At 47.1% G+C, this 14,446-nt stretch overlaps 1 protein-coding gene across 3 annotated transcripts; it reads right to left on the bottom strand.

Annotated features, from left to right (window-relative positions):
- Positions 1–1,071: 1,071 nt before the first annotated feature.
- MTRFR (mitochondrial translation release factor in rescue) lies at positions 1,072–14,390 on the bottom strand. 3 transcript variants are annotated; one of them, XM_059138831.1, is made up of 4 exons: positions 14,255–14,382; positions 4,284–4,819; positions 3,582–3,893; positions 1,072–2,107 (listed from the first exon to the last, which is right to left on the bottom strand). In XM_059138831.1, the coding sequence occupies exons 3-4, from the start codon at positions 3,861–3,863 to the stop codon at positions 1,889–1,891; spliced, it is 501 nt and encodes a 166-aa protein (XP_058994814.1). In that variant the 5' UTR covers positions 3,864–3,893; positions 4,284–4,819; positions 14,255–14,382; the 3' UTR covers positions 1,072–1,888. The 3 variants fall into 3 exon arrangements, with proteins under 3 accessions (XP_058994814.1, XP_058994815.1, XP_058994813.1); XM_059138832.1 differs by lacking the exon at positions 4,284–4,819 and adding an exon at positions 8,160–8,211 and having other exon boundaries at positions 14,255–14,373; XM_059138830.1 differs by lacking the exon at positions 4,284–4,819 and having other exon boundaries at positions 14,255–14,390.
- Positions 14,391–14,446: the final 56 nt, after the last annotated feature.

Genomic DNA, 14,446 nt, shown 5'->3' with positions numbered 1-14,446 from the left:
TACTGTTACCGCTTGTCATGTACCCTTCCAGGCGCCTGGCTACCTTCTGAATGGAGGTCCGTATGGGGACGGGTCCTGGGTGCTGCGACCGGCCTCCAGAGCCTTCACACAATGCTTAAGCTTCCAGACCAGCTCGCTCTGAGGGGAGAAGAGCCGTACCCTCTCCCTTAAAGAATTTCTTTGGACACAGGTACTGGGCACGCGGTCTGTGCGAGCTGAATGGGCTGGTTTTGACTGCAGGTCCTGTCTGACGGTGGCCTTCTCCCGTCATGGTTTTTCCCCTACTTGTTTTTTTTTTTTTTAAGATTTTATTTATTTATTTGACAGAGATCACAAGTAGGCAGAGAGGCAGGTAGAGAGAGAGGAGGAAGCAGGCTCCCTGCCGAGCAGAGCGCCTGATGCAGGGCTCGATCCCAGGACCCTGGGATCATGACCTGAGCCGAAGGCAGAGGCTTTAACCCACTGAGCCCCCCAGGCACCCTCCCTTACTTGTTTTATGGGTGAACCCCAGATGTGTTCTGACAAGCCAAGCTATTACCTCTGCCTAAAAGACCCACATAATTGTGGGGTCAAATCCAGCTTGAGTGATGGCCTTGTGCAAATTCACAATCAGGTTTCTGGAAACTCCTCTCATAAATCCACTTGTAAACACATAGGGAATGTCATGTTTTTTTTTTTTTTTAAGAAAGCTCTACCCCCATTGTGGGTTTCAAACTCATGACCCTGAGATCAAAGAGTCCCATGCTCCAACAACTGAGCCATCCAGGTGCCCCCAAAATGTCACTAATGTTTGACTCCCTTCCAGTGCCACTAATGTTTGACTCCCTTCCAGTTTTCCAAAAAAAAATGGAACTTCCTGGGGGAGCCACCCAGTCGTTAAGCATCTGCCTTTTGCCTTTGGCTTGGGTCATGATCTCAGGGCCCTGGGATCGAGCCCCATATTAGGCTCCCTACTTAGCGGGGAGCCTGCTTCTCCCTCTCCAGCTCTCCTTGCTTGTGTTCCTTCTCTTGCTATCTGGGTCATAAATAAATAAAATCTTAAAAATAATTTTTTAATTAAAAGAATGGAACTTATTAATGCTTTTTTCAAAAAGTTTTATTTTTAACCTTTGATAATAAAACAAGACAATCACACAAATACGCAGTTTAAAAAAATACAGTGACATCTTTGTAACTACCCCCCCAAGGTCCAGAAAGAACTTTGTCAGCCATCCACAGCCCCTCTGGGTGTCCTATCATGATGACCCCTTTCCGCCCCACAGAAAAAATAGCCGCTGTCCTTTTACAGCAATGTCTTTTCTGTGTGTCTCTTTATAGTTTAACTCTCCAAATGTTGTGTCTTTATTCGTCACAGTTTAGTCCACCATTTAAAAAATTTTGATTTAAAAATATTAAGTGTGTCAGAAATACAGAAATCCTAGAGTAATGCTTGAGATGATGGATGGAACTCCCCACCATTATTCCTCGGAAACATCTGGCAGGTTCTTTTATTTTTTATTTTATTTTATTTTATTTTATTTTATTTAGTTTTTTAGAGAGACGGAGTGTGCAAGCATGAGCGGGGCGGGAGAGGGAGTGTGGGCACAGATGGAGACGGAGAGAGACTCTTAGCAGGTTCCCAGCCCAGCATGGAGCCCGATGCAGGGCTTGATCCCACGACCTTGAGATCATGACCTGAGCTTAGGTCAACAGTCGGATGCTTAAGTGATTGAGCAACCCAGATGCCCCTGCATCTGCAGGTTCTTTAGTTAGAATCTGTGATTTTTTTCAGGGGTACCTGAAGAGCGTGCGACTTGTTCTCGGGATCGGGGTTGTGAGTTCAAGCCCCACGCTGGATGGAAGTCTTAAGAACAAAAACAACCAACAGAAAAGCATCTTCGGTTCTTTCTCAGTGGACATTTCTACTTGCTTCCCAGAGTTCTTTCAGCAGCTTCTTTTTCTCTAGGGTTTCCTTTGCTCTTTTTTTCCTCTCTTGCTTTTTCCTCTCTGCCTCCTGTTTTTCCTTGTAAACAAGACTGTTTTCACCATTGTAGAAAATATCCAGTTTCTCTTGGAGGATTTTCCGAGCGAGCTTTCTGTTCTGATCGACCGATCTTGTCTGATGGCACTGTAAGAAATGATATTTTGTAATGTCAAAAAGTTTGTTCTGGGCGGGACCTCAGAAATTGTGGAATTCGACCTAGTCGCTCCACAGATGGGGATGGGCCCAAGAGGCAAGTCTACTCCGTCAAGAATCCCAGTGAGTCCATGGGCGCCTGGGTGGCTCAGTGGGTTAAAGCCTCTGCCTTCCGCTCAGGTCATGATCTGAGGGTCCTGGGATCGAGTCCCGCATCGGGCTCTTTGCTCAGCAGGGAGCCTGCTTCCCCCGCTCTCTCTCTGCCTGCCTCTCTGCGTACTTGTGATCTCTGTCAAATAAATAAATAAAATCTTTAAAAAAAAAAAAAAAAAAAAGAAAAAAAGTGTTGATTTGGTCCAAAGCCGAGATAACCTTCAGGTAACATAAAGTTCCCAGACAATTTTGAAAATATTAACTGATACGTCTAGCTTGTGGCCCAGGTAATAAGCCCTCTGCGCCATTTATAAACGTAAAATTCTGACTCAGGGAGGAAGACAGCATCTGTTATTAGTCAGCCATACTGTTGATCATGTCATCCCTGAGTTATTAAGGGCGAGTGCCTTTTGGAGAAAAGTACTGAAAGCAAATCTGCAGGGAGTTTATAAGAGTTACACAAAAATCCCATCAGGCTTCAGAATTCTCTGGGTTGCTCATGAATGACGCTTTTTCTCAAGGAGGAAGACAAAAGTGGTTGAGGTTTTAACTGATAGGCTCTTGGCTCAAAAAACTTGGCAGTGAAGAACAGTTGTCACGAGCACAGACTTTGGGCTTGGTCTGGGCTGAAGCCCGCAGCTGTAGGGTCTTGGGCAAGTGACTTAACCTCTCTGTGCCTGATTCCACAGCTGTACCTTGAGGAAGACAAGGCATGAGGGCTCAGGGAGGATGGCGACTGTGTGCGGAGCTGTGCCAACCATGGCCTACCCCGTCTCTGGTATGTGGAAAGCCCACCTTGCTGTCTCTTCTCGGGGCTCTCTGGCGACTCAGAACAGACTAGCAGTTAGTTGTACTGAGAGGCAGCGGGGGCCACTACTAATCAGGAGACGAGAGAGAGCATTCCAGTATTCCTAGGGGTCTGGGGTGTGTTGAGAGCTGGGTATACTCTGATCAGAGATTTTTTTTTTTTAAGATTTTATTTATTTATTTGACAGAGAGAGATCACAAGTAGGCAGAGAGGCAGGCAGAGAGAGAGGGGAGAGCAGACTCCCTGCTGAGCATAGTCTGATGCGGGGCTCGATCCCAGGACACTGAGACCAGACCTGGGCAAAAGGCAGAGGCTTAACCCACTGAGCCACCCATTTGCCCCTCAGAGATTGGTTTTGAGGTAAGGAAGGATGGCGCCTCCGGGCAGCCATGCGTCGCGTTTTTATCCTGAGGGCTGGACCTGCTCTGCCTGGGTTACCGCACTCCGGGAAGGACAGGAGTCATGGACGGTGACCAAAGAGGGGACCAAAGTGGGGATATCTACCTTGACGACGATGCCGGAGGGGACGTGCCTCAACACCACACAGTTGCTGGTTTTGTTGGTGGCCTGGCCCCCTGGGCCGTGCCCTTTCACGAACTGCTCTTCAAGGTCCCTCTCCTCCAGGGGAGGCAGAGCGGGGCGGTCCTTTTTGCCTGCCACCTGCACCACAGTGACTGCTGCTGTCGGCGCGAGCAGCGCCTGCTTCTCCCAAGGCCTGGGGCCCCCTGGCACTGGCCATATTCTGGCCAGGGCTGTGGCCCAGTAAAAGCAAGCCAAGGGCCTCATGCAGAGGGCTCTGCCTGCTCGCTGCCCGAGCTGGAGGAACAAAAACAGACAGCCTTTCAGGAAGATGCATTTGCTCCCAGGATTACCCTAAAGGTTCTAGGACAACCTTTCATCAACCAGCTCAAACGAGGACCACCCATCCATCCTGTGGGGTGTTTAGGAAGTTAGTGGAGATGGCAAGGCACAGCCTTCTGCAGCCTCGGACCATGTCCCGGGGTCCTCGCTGTATGTGCCCTCCCAGCTCATAAATTTTTTTTTTTTTTTTTAAGATTTTATTATTTGACAGAAAGAGCACAAGCAGGGGGAGCAGCAGAGGCAGAGGGAGAAGCAGACTTCCTGCTGAGCAGGGAGCCTGACACAGGGACTCGATCCCAAGATCCCAGCATCGAGACCTGAGCCGAAGGCGGACCCTTAACTGACCGAGCCACCCGGGCGCCCCTGATAAATTTTTTCAAACTGAAAATATCTTGGAAGCCCCAGAGGCACTGCCTTCTCGGAAGGAGAGGTCTTGAGCGTGACATTCAAAAGAACGGGGATGTAATTCGATAAAGAAACACTGAACAGCGTATCAAGCAAGAATTAGGATCCAAGTTCAGCGACGTTATTTAGGCATTTGAGAATCTTTGAAATCAAATGTAAAGACTACCGTATGCACGTCTGTCTTCTAGCTGAGCTGACGCGGTCTGACACAGTAAATATCACTATCAATCAATGTCATGATTGTTGTTTTCTCATGTTTCCAGTTTCGTGGATTTGAATGGGAACATCTGTTCCCTCCGACGCACTGCCAGTAACGTGATCCAAGTGGTACTCATCCCTGGAACGTTTGGATTTTTCAACTGATTTTTATGAGGGTGCCTGCGTGGTTCGACATGCCACGCGACACGAGTGACGCGAGGTGGGAGAGAGCGAGCCTCTGTCTTCATGGAGCTTAGAGTCTAGTCAGACAGAAGAGGCTAGAAGAGAAAGCAGGATTTAATCAGACTTAAACAGCGACTCCAGACGTAGCAGAAGGCTGGAATGTCTTCGCTGACAAGTGCATGGTGTAGAGAGTAATAGCTTCCAGGACATTGTGCATCCCATGGGCCTTTGCTTTCTTCCAGGGGAGGAAGGCAGAGCGGGCTGACAGGTGTGTTAGCTCTTTTCAAAGATGGGTCGCCTCCCCTTGCCAACAGGGACAAGTCACAGCGTCGGCCTGTCTTCTTACCGGGAAAATGGGTGAACAAGCCCTTTTCTGCCTGTCCTGCACAGGCTTAAGGATCAGAGGGGGGAAAAATAATCTGGAAAGAGCTTTTGTTGAATCCCTTTGAAGGCATAAGACTGATTTTTAGCAAATTCCTGTCGCTCAGGTGGACCACAGAATGAGGAACGTGCCACTTGCTTCCTGCTCCTTGATCCAGGATGATGCAGGCGCTAAAAACAGATGGACTGTCCTTTCTAACAAATGCTCCCTTTGAGGTTCTAAATAGCTGCTTTTACCATTTGAAACCTTGTAAGTTCTAGCTGAGGGCCAGGGGTCTCTAACCTAGGTAGGAAGTGGTGTATACCTGAGCCAGCGCCCTAAACCAAAAGTGGCTTAATCACACACCAAAGAATTTCAGCAGGTTTGCGCTAGGCTCATCCCTCCCCTCCCCCTGTCAGTTCTGGCTGCTAATGTCTGAGAGCCCATGCTGGTCTCTAACAAGGTTTGAGGATACTGACCGCAGACGCAGGCTAGTGGGCACTGCTGCCTTGTAAATATGTACATTTCTGTTATTTTATGGGTTATCTTTCCGAGTAATCAGTTCAGCTGGTCCTGAGAGGATCCTGGCCATCTTTAGAACGACAGTACCGTATTCTTAACCTCTCTCTATGGAAAATAAGTGTAATGAAATGTACTTTTCAAGCCTGATGCCAATACTAATTTTCAATCCTGTGACAAGGACGTGATGGTCTAAACTCGTAACTTCTCTCCGAAAAGTATGGCATTCAGGATGCGTGTCCGTCCTGGGGGTCAGGCAATTAATGTGGTGTCAGGAAGATGCTCGGCGGCGGCTGTGACGGGCTAGATTTTGAAACCGAGCATGCCAGGGAAAGGGGCACGTTAGAAAACTGGTTTTGTTTATTGTGTGAAGTCTTTCGGAAGTACACTCAGGGAAAAGATAAATGATAAACACCAGCACTTTTCTGAAATCACTGCAACAAAGAATCCGCTCCCCTGTAAACGATTAAGTGAATGAGACCCGAGTCGATGTCCAAAATGTCCCTTCCCTTATTTCTGCTTTTCAGTCCATACAACAAGATTTCTTTGTGTACCAGACAGCATCGAGTCCCTGGATCGGATTCATTATGGAACGCAAGCCGGGGGCCTCCCGTGGGGTTTCTCTTCCGCTAGTTAGTAAATCTGACCAGGCAGGACAGCACTGGAATAGAGTGCGGCCACAAAGAAAGGAAGTGAGTCTGAGACAGGCGAAACTCCCAGACAAAGGGTGGAGAGGAGAACGCTTTTATCAGCTGCTTTGTCCCTGGCCCGCTGTTTCAACTCTCTACCTTTCTGGCCTAGTTTGGGGCTGACACGCACCCTGGAAGGCCTCCCACCCAAATGGAGTTTAAGAAGGTCCCCGGTGTTCAGTTACTGGCTGCTTTGTTTAACAGCTAATTCCAACAGCCAATCGGGCGATTCGCAGTACTTTTTGTATCTCTGGGAGCTTTGGCTCTCCTCCAACGACTGCTAAAAATGACCAGCGCACCCATGGTTCCACTTCCCCAAAGCCCAGGGAACACAGACTGGGTTTCAGGTTTTGTGATACCCACAGAGCTAACTCAAAAGTCTTCGGGGGACAATAAAAGCAGCTCAAATCAGAGCTCATCGTGACATTAAAAAAAGAGCAACAGAAAAATGGTGGTAAGAGGTGCGGGTAAGGGGACACTGGGAGTCAAGACAGTGTGCCCCGTTTCCTGCCTGTTAAGCTTGTGCCTCGATTTGGTGCTGGCTCTGCACCCTCGCTTCCCCTCGGCCCTGCTTTTCCTCTGAGGACCCGTCTGTGCTCAACAGCCTGACTGCAGTTTGGCTTAAAACCTCTCATTGTCCCCCTTCCTTCCCATTGGGTCAAGTCAAAGATGATAGGGTGTTAGAATTTTCCAAAAGGGAATGCTGATTTGTTCAATCAGTATTTTCAACATCTGCTGTGTGCCAGGCCTGGGCCTCGGGGTGCCAAGGAGCCTGTGGCATAAAAATTAAAGATGACGCCAGGGGTGCCTGGGTGGCTCAGTGGGTTAAGCCTCTGTCTTCCGCTCAGGTCATGATCTCAGGGTCCTGGGATCAAGTCCTGCATCAGGCTCTCTGCTCAGTGGGGCACCTGCTTCCCGCTCTCTGCCTACTTGTGATCTTTGTCAAGTAAATAAAATCTTAAAGAAGAAAAAAAGATGCCCCCAAATATGTTCTATGCCAATAGCTGGGTTGGAGAACAGGCTACAGAGCAGTGGTTCTCCAACTTCCAAGGCCCCTAAGTCACTTGAAGGGCTCGTGCCCCCTTTCTGGAGTTGGAGCCAGCCACCACATGTTCCCTCCTCAGGCCCCCCGCCAGTCAGCCCATGCCTAGGAATACGCCTGGCTGCAGGGATCCCTGCATGCTGAGATCTGGAACGTGGCCCATGACTGCAGCAGACAGGTGTTAAAGTAGACCAGCAAGGTAAGGCTCCTTTCCCCAGCAGCTCTAACGCTCCCGAGATGGGGGAGGGGCTCGGTCATGGATCTCTGTGAGAGCGGAGGTTATCTCAATCTGTTTGCAGGAAGTCCTAGGATTTCAATCTCTGGACTCACCTTCTGGATGCCATGTGCCCCAAATTCACTGCTTAACTATTTTTTTTTTTGTTTTTTGTTTTTTTTTTGAGAAAGAGAGAGAGAGAGCTTCTCTGAGCCACTGCTTGCATGGTTAGCTCAGCCTTGTAGAAACTTCATCGAATCCCACCAAGGGAACAGATGTGGAGGTGAACTGAAATGGGGCTGCTTTAGGAAGATGGCTGGGGAAGCTCTCACTGAGCACATTTTCATGAGCAAACCCCCTGGGGGGCCCGTTCCAATGGGTGGGGCCGGAGACTCTGCATTCCTAACCGGCTCCTAGGTGAGGCTCCTGCCTCCAGGAGTGCCACAGCCAAAGGCTTTGAGCAAAAGGTGCTTGCCTCAATGGTGGCTCTTAGAACCACCAGACGACTGGATGGGAGCCCCTGAACAATGATGGCAAAGACGGAAGAAGGTGGGAAGAAAATTAATGGGAACAGCAAACATTCACAGGAAAGAATGGTACCAATACTGACCTGAGCTAACAGAAGGTGAAATGGTCACAAGGGGACTGAGAAATGAGGTCATCTGAAAAAAGAACACTGATAACGTTTCTGTTACATTAGTGTTCTAGAACAGCCCTGTCCGGTATGAACGTAATGTAGGCCATGTGTGAAATTCTAAATTTTCTAGCAGTCATCTTAAAAACAGTAAGAAGAGGGGTGGCTGGGGCACCTGGGTGGCTCAGTGGGTTAAGCCGCTGCCTTCGGCTCAGGTCATGATCTCAGGGTCCTGGGATCAAGTCCCGCATCGGCCTCTCTGCTCAGCAGGGAGCCTGCTTCCCCCTCTCTCTCTGCCTGCCTCTCTGCCTACTTGTGATTTCTCTCTGTCAAATAAATAAATAAAATAAAATCTTTAAAAAAAAAAAAAAAAAAAAAAAAGAAGAGGGGTGGCTAGCTGGTTGGTGGAGCACGTGACTCTTGGATCTTGGGTGCAGATCAAGCCCCATGTGGGGTGCAGGGAAAAATAAAATCTTTAGGGGTGCGGGGTGGCTCAGTCGGTTAAATGTCTGACTCTTGATCTCAGCTCTGATCTTGATCTCAGGGTTGTGAGTTCAAGCCCAAGTTGGGCTCCACACTGGGTTTGGAAGGTACTTAAACAAAATTTAAAAATCTCTGAAAAATAAAACAGTAAAAAGAACCAATGATGGGGTGCCTGGGTGGCTCAGTTAGCTAAGCATCTGCCTTTGGCTCAGGTCATGATCCCAGGGTCCTGGGATCGAGTCTGGCATCAGGTTCTCTGCTCAGTGGGGAGCCCGCTTCTCCCTCTCCCCCTGCTGCTCCCCCTGCTTATGTTCTCTGTTAAGTGAATAAATAATCTTTAACAATAAATCAATAAATATTTAAAAATATTTTTAAGATTTTATTTATTTGTCAGGGATAGAGGGAGAGAGAGCGAGCGAGCACAGGCAGACAGAGAGGAAGGCAGAGACAGAGGGAGAAGCAGGCTCCCTGCCGAGCAAGGAGCCCGATGTGGGACTCGATCCCACTGGGATCATGACCTGAGCCAAAGGCAGCTGCTTAACCAACTGAGACACACAGGCGTCCCTAAAAATATTTATTTTTAAATAAACTTATATAAATATATATTTATAAATAATAAAATATTCATTTTAATATATTAACCCAGTATATCCAAAATATTACTTCAACATGCATTTTATGAAAAGTATTGCATTTTATTTCTTACATGAAGTCTTCAAAATCTGGGGTGTCTTCAATGCTGCCGTATCAGACCATGTAGCCCCAGTATCTTGCTCCTCATTATGGTTCAGAGAGCAGCAGGAAGAGCCCCTCCTGGGAGCTCATGAGGAATGCACTCTCAGGCCTGACCCCAGACTGTCTACATGAGAGCCTGCCTTTTATGAGGATCCCCAAGTGACTCGGAGATGCATCCTGAAGTCTGAGAAACCTTGTCCTAGAATGTAGGAACTACTAGCAAGTTCTTCAGCTGCCGGGACAGACACTTTTAAAAGCTGTTGTTTCTTCTCTTTAAGGAGCTGAGGCCAGGGGCACCTGGGTGGCTCAGTCGGTTAAGCGTCTGCCTTCAGCTTAGGTCATGTCTCAGGGTCCTGGGATCGAGCCCCACATCGGGCTCCTTTCCTTCTCCTTCGGCCTGCTGCTCTGATTACTTGTGCTCTCTCTCTCTCGAATAAATAAATAAAATCTTTAAAAAAAAAAAGAAGAAGCCGAAGCCAGAATTCTGGAGTGATTACCTGCTTGGTCTCGGTCCTGTTTTCCCTCCCACAATAGGAGAGAAAGGGACAGGTCTCAAAACAATGACCTCCTCAATGGGGCAGGACCAAACCCTGAACTCAAGACAGGCTGATGTGCACTGGTGCAGCTTGAAAAAAGACAAAATGGCCAGCTGATGGCATCAGAAGCTAAGTGGGAGAAAGATTTTCTGAGAAATGCTTAAGCATGATCCATATTTTTTTATTCATTTATTTTAAAATAAACACTTTTTTTAAAAAAGATTTTTTTTTAAATTTGAGAGTGAGTGAGCACATGCAGGGGGAGCAGGCTCCCTGCCGAAGAAGGAGCCTGATATGGGACTCGATCCCAGGACCCTGAGATGCTGACCTGAGTCGAAGGCAGATGCGTCACTGACCGAGCCACCCAGATGCCCCCAGAATCCACGTTTCATAGTATGTTTTGGAGCTTGCCCCCTGCAAATTGGGAGTTAAGACAAAGCAGCCACTTCCCGGCTCCATGTAGCTCATCCTCCTGTTCTGGTTGGTCTGCAGTCCTCCTGGGGGCTCAAAGCACCCCTGAAAGGAACCCCCAGGGGCTGTGGCTCAGGCCTGAAACTGACCAAGTACCTTCCTGAGCATGGGGTTTTGCTCTGAAGATAAAGCACCTTTCACTCACAGGAACTGCTGGCAGAGAATTATTTCTCCGATCAGACAAACATCATAGATTGAGCAGGAAATGCCACACTGGAGACTGCTCTGGGTCTGCTCTCAATTTAACAGGCTCCCCGCTGCAGAGTTCAAGAGACAACTAATGAAGTAGATAAAGAAAAAAAGCTTTCTATTCATACAACACTAACACCCCATTCAGCGCTGCTTTTTTTTTTTTTTTTTTTAAATCCAGAAAACTCTGAACCCACAGAGAATTACACCTGTCCTATTTGTGTGCATTGCTGTGACTTTCTTCTATTTACGGCATCTAACAGGAACTTTATAATTTTATCAACTACACTGTTAAAATAAAACAGAAACACATAAAAAAGCAGCAGTAATAACAATCTACATGTCCTTAACTTCTCGAATGCCTCTATTGTCATGAACGATACCTTACTTTTGTTTAGGACCCAAATGCTTCATATTTGACACAAATGAAGAAAAGGGATTATCTCAGGAAGTCTTGGAAGAATGTTAGATATTCTATTTTGGGGGGCCTGAGTTGCTCAGTGGGTTAAAGCCTCTGCCTTTGGTTCAGGTCATGATCTCAGGGTCCTGGGACCGAGAGCCCATTGGGCTCTCTGCTCTGCAGGGATCCTGCTTCCCCCCCCCTCTCTCTGCCTGCCTCTCTGCCTACTTGTGATCTCTGTCAAATAAAAAAAAAAAAAAAAAAGAAAACAACAAAAAACTCGATACCTAGATATTCTATTTTTTATACTAACCTTATCCTTCTAGCTTTACCTTTCATAGTATCTCTAGATCTGTCCTTACCCACCTTCTTAAAAGTGTTAGCTCATTTTCCTCAACTTTCTCTTCTGGAATTTTTTTTTTTTTTTTTGTCCCTGAAAGGCCACACTGCTCTGTAGTCACTGTCTTGGCTTCATGATGTATTCACTGTGCAACTCTGGCCACGTTTCCTCATCTGTAAAGTGGAGGTTAATACCACCCAGGGTGAGAAGAAAAACGTACATGTCTCCACAAACATAAAGCCCTGAGGGGAACTCTGAATCGCTAAACTATAAAGCTGAAGAGCCTTTGACTAACACACCACATAAATTGTGGCCTTATCCCATAAACATAATCTGAAACTGATTATGTCATAGGCTTTTAAATATATATATATACATATTATTTTAAAAATTTTATTCATTTATTTGACACAGAGAGAGATCACAAGTAGGCAGAGAGGCAGGCAGAGGGAGAGGGGGAAGCAGGCTCCCTGCTGAGCAGAGAGCCCGATGCAGGGCTGGATCCCAGGACCCTGGGACCACGAACTGAGCCAAAAGCGGAGGCTTAACCCACTGAGCCACCCAGACGCCCCAGGTAGGGTCCAATTTAAGAAGTACTTGAAAACCATGAAATTACCAAAGACGTGCTATTTGGTGAGGTCATAATTGTGGTCTATGAAATCAGGTCCCAAGGAGATAATTATGATGCCAAGAATACAGTTTGACTCTCCCAACAGGCTCACACCGAACAGTAAACCATGTCCAGGCAAGTCCTGTTTAAACATGGAGATCTTTAGGGTAAAGAATCTTTAAAGATCTTTAGAGTAAGAAAAATCATGAAGGACAAGAAAGATGACAATATTTATATTGTAATATACATCTGATGATTTCATGTTTAATGATTAAGCCATATATTTCAAGTTTTAGAGTTCCTGTTTTTTTTTTTTTCCTCCCTGATGTGGAGAACTGGTCCCCCAAATGAAAAACAGTTCACCAAATGTGGCAAGCCATTATCAGTCATTATCACTGCCCCGTGTGGTCTTATTCCCATCAGTGTGAACGATCTCCACTCAAAAGTCAGTTTGAAGCCTTCAAGGTGAAAGAGATCTGTGAGCAATTTAATTTATAATAAAGAAAACCATAGTAACCGTACCATCATAAAGACCATAAAATAGTGGTGTCAGTTTGCATACAAGTGGTGCAAAATCCCCAGGATGGAAGGTAGGTTTAGATTAGATGAACAGCTATTGTACTTAATACATTTACTGGAATTTCTGAAGCCTCCTACTTGTTTTCTATATTCAGAAATAACGTCTATGGATTTTAAAAACTACCCTTTTAGCTGTTTATAAAGCTTTTTCTCTTTAGTCCAATGAGGCAAAGGCAATTTCCATTGATTTTTTAAAAATTATGACCCTTCCAAAGAGCTTAACCTAAGAAATATGGTGTGAGCAACCTTACCAAAATACTTCACCACATCAGTTCATTAACAAGGTAACTTGGTTAGCCAGAATACCACTACTGAATACATTGGCTTATTAAGACATTAATAGATTAAAAAGTTCCCTAAAACCACACAAGAACAAAAACCCAGAAACCTACATGCTCAAACCGAACAGAACCCATCAAATTTTGTATGCAAAAGTGAACATCTTCTGCCAATTCCGTGGTTAGGAAATAATTGCTAGTACTCGATGTAGGGGATGTAGGGGTTAATATTCTTCTTGTAAGGAAACACAACTCTGTCTGCTTGACGATGTCTCAGTAATTCACACTTCTCAGTTCTATGATGTCTCAAATAACAATTTTGTGACCAATTGAAATTACTAATAAAAGTTTTTTTTTTTTTTTTTTTTTTTTTTGGTGGGCTTGAAACATGGTCAGTGAAATCAGAACCATGTACTTAAAATCTGTTTGATGTTGGTTAGGTATGAGCATACTACTGACTGATGGGACTCACACAATGCGGCGGGGTGTGGATTAAATTTAAGCTTGAAATCTTCCATACACAGATGGGGGTTTGGATATGGACTGAATTTTTACTGTTTGAGACCGAGTTGTTAGGAGGCTCAGAGGAGATGGAACGCCCCGCAGATCTGTCATTCTTGCCAATGTGGACCTGTCCACATGACAGGTCCAGTGAAATTCCTTTACTTTGATCCCAGGACCCCTGGAGGGCAATCTAAGAGTTGGCTTTAAAGGTCAACTAGTCTTGGGGCGCCTGGGTGGCTCAGTGGGTTAAGGGTCTGCCTTCCGCTCAGGTCTTGATCCCAGAGTCCCGGGATAGAGCCCGGCATGGGGGCGAGGGGGGTGCGTGTGTGTCTGCTCAGCGGGGAGTCGGCTTTTCCCTCTGTCCCTCCCTCCCATCCTCTTTCTCACTCTCTCTCTCTAAGAAATAAATCTTTAAAAAAAGAAAGAAAAAGGTCAACTAGTCTTAAGAATGTGCAGCGAACCAACAGAATGAGATGGCCTGGGGCTCCCAGGGAGGGACACGAATTCTCTGCGGTCCTTCCAAAGGTCCGGCAAGAGCAGTGCTGACGCCTACCCTGTGCCGGCCTAAAACCGCCCGCTGCGTGCTGAGCGCTCCATAAAACTCTGCGGGAACAAAGTAAACGAAGATCGTCCATTTCTTCTTGGGACTCAGGGCAACTGTTTTCTCCAGGCCGCTGGGCTGTGCTCCGCACCCCCTCCCCATCCCAGTCCTTGAAGAACCCCAGGGCCGACCCCCAGCAGCCTAGGGTAAACCAGGCGCAGAGAAAACTTAGCCCGGCGTCTGGGCCGCTGCACCCCACCGCCCGCGGGCCATCAGGTCTATGGGCTGCACGGCTCAAGGTCGCAAGCTGGGATAGTCAGGCGTCCCAGCTCCCAGTCCTCTCTCCATAGTCTTTGACATCCGTGGGCAACCGCAGGGGCGACCGGCTTCTCCACGGACGCTTACCTGGCCTCAGGCTTGGCCTCCCACCCGCAGCGTTCTAGAGCAACCGAACCAAAGCAGAAGGTGGATCGCAGGCGCACTCTTAGGTTTGCGCACGCGCAGTACTCTCGTCGCGGCTTCCCTCTCCCGCCCCAGGCTCATTCTTACCAACTGCGCATGCGATAAGCGGAGGCTTCTTTTCACGTGGCTTCTGTA

The sequence above is a fragment of the Mustela lutreola genome, chromosome 11 (assembly GCF_030435805.1).
Source record: "Mustela lutreola isolate mMusLut2 chromosome 11, mMusLut2.pri, whole genome shotgun sequence".
Taxonomy (NCBI): Eukaryota; Metazoa; Chordata; class Mammalia; order Carnivora; family Mustelidae; genus Mustela; species Mustela lutreola.
The sequence above is the reverse complement of the archived record's forward strand: the minus strand, read 5'-3'. Positions and strand labels throughout refer to the sequence as shown.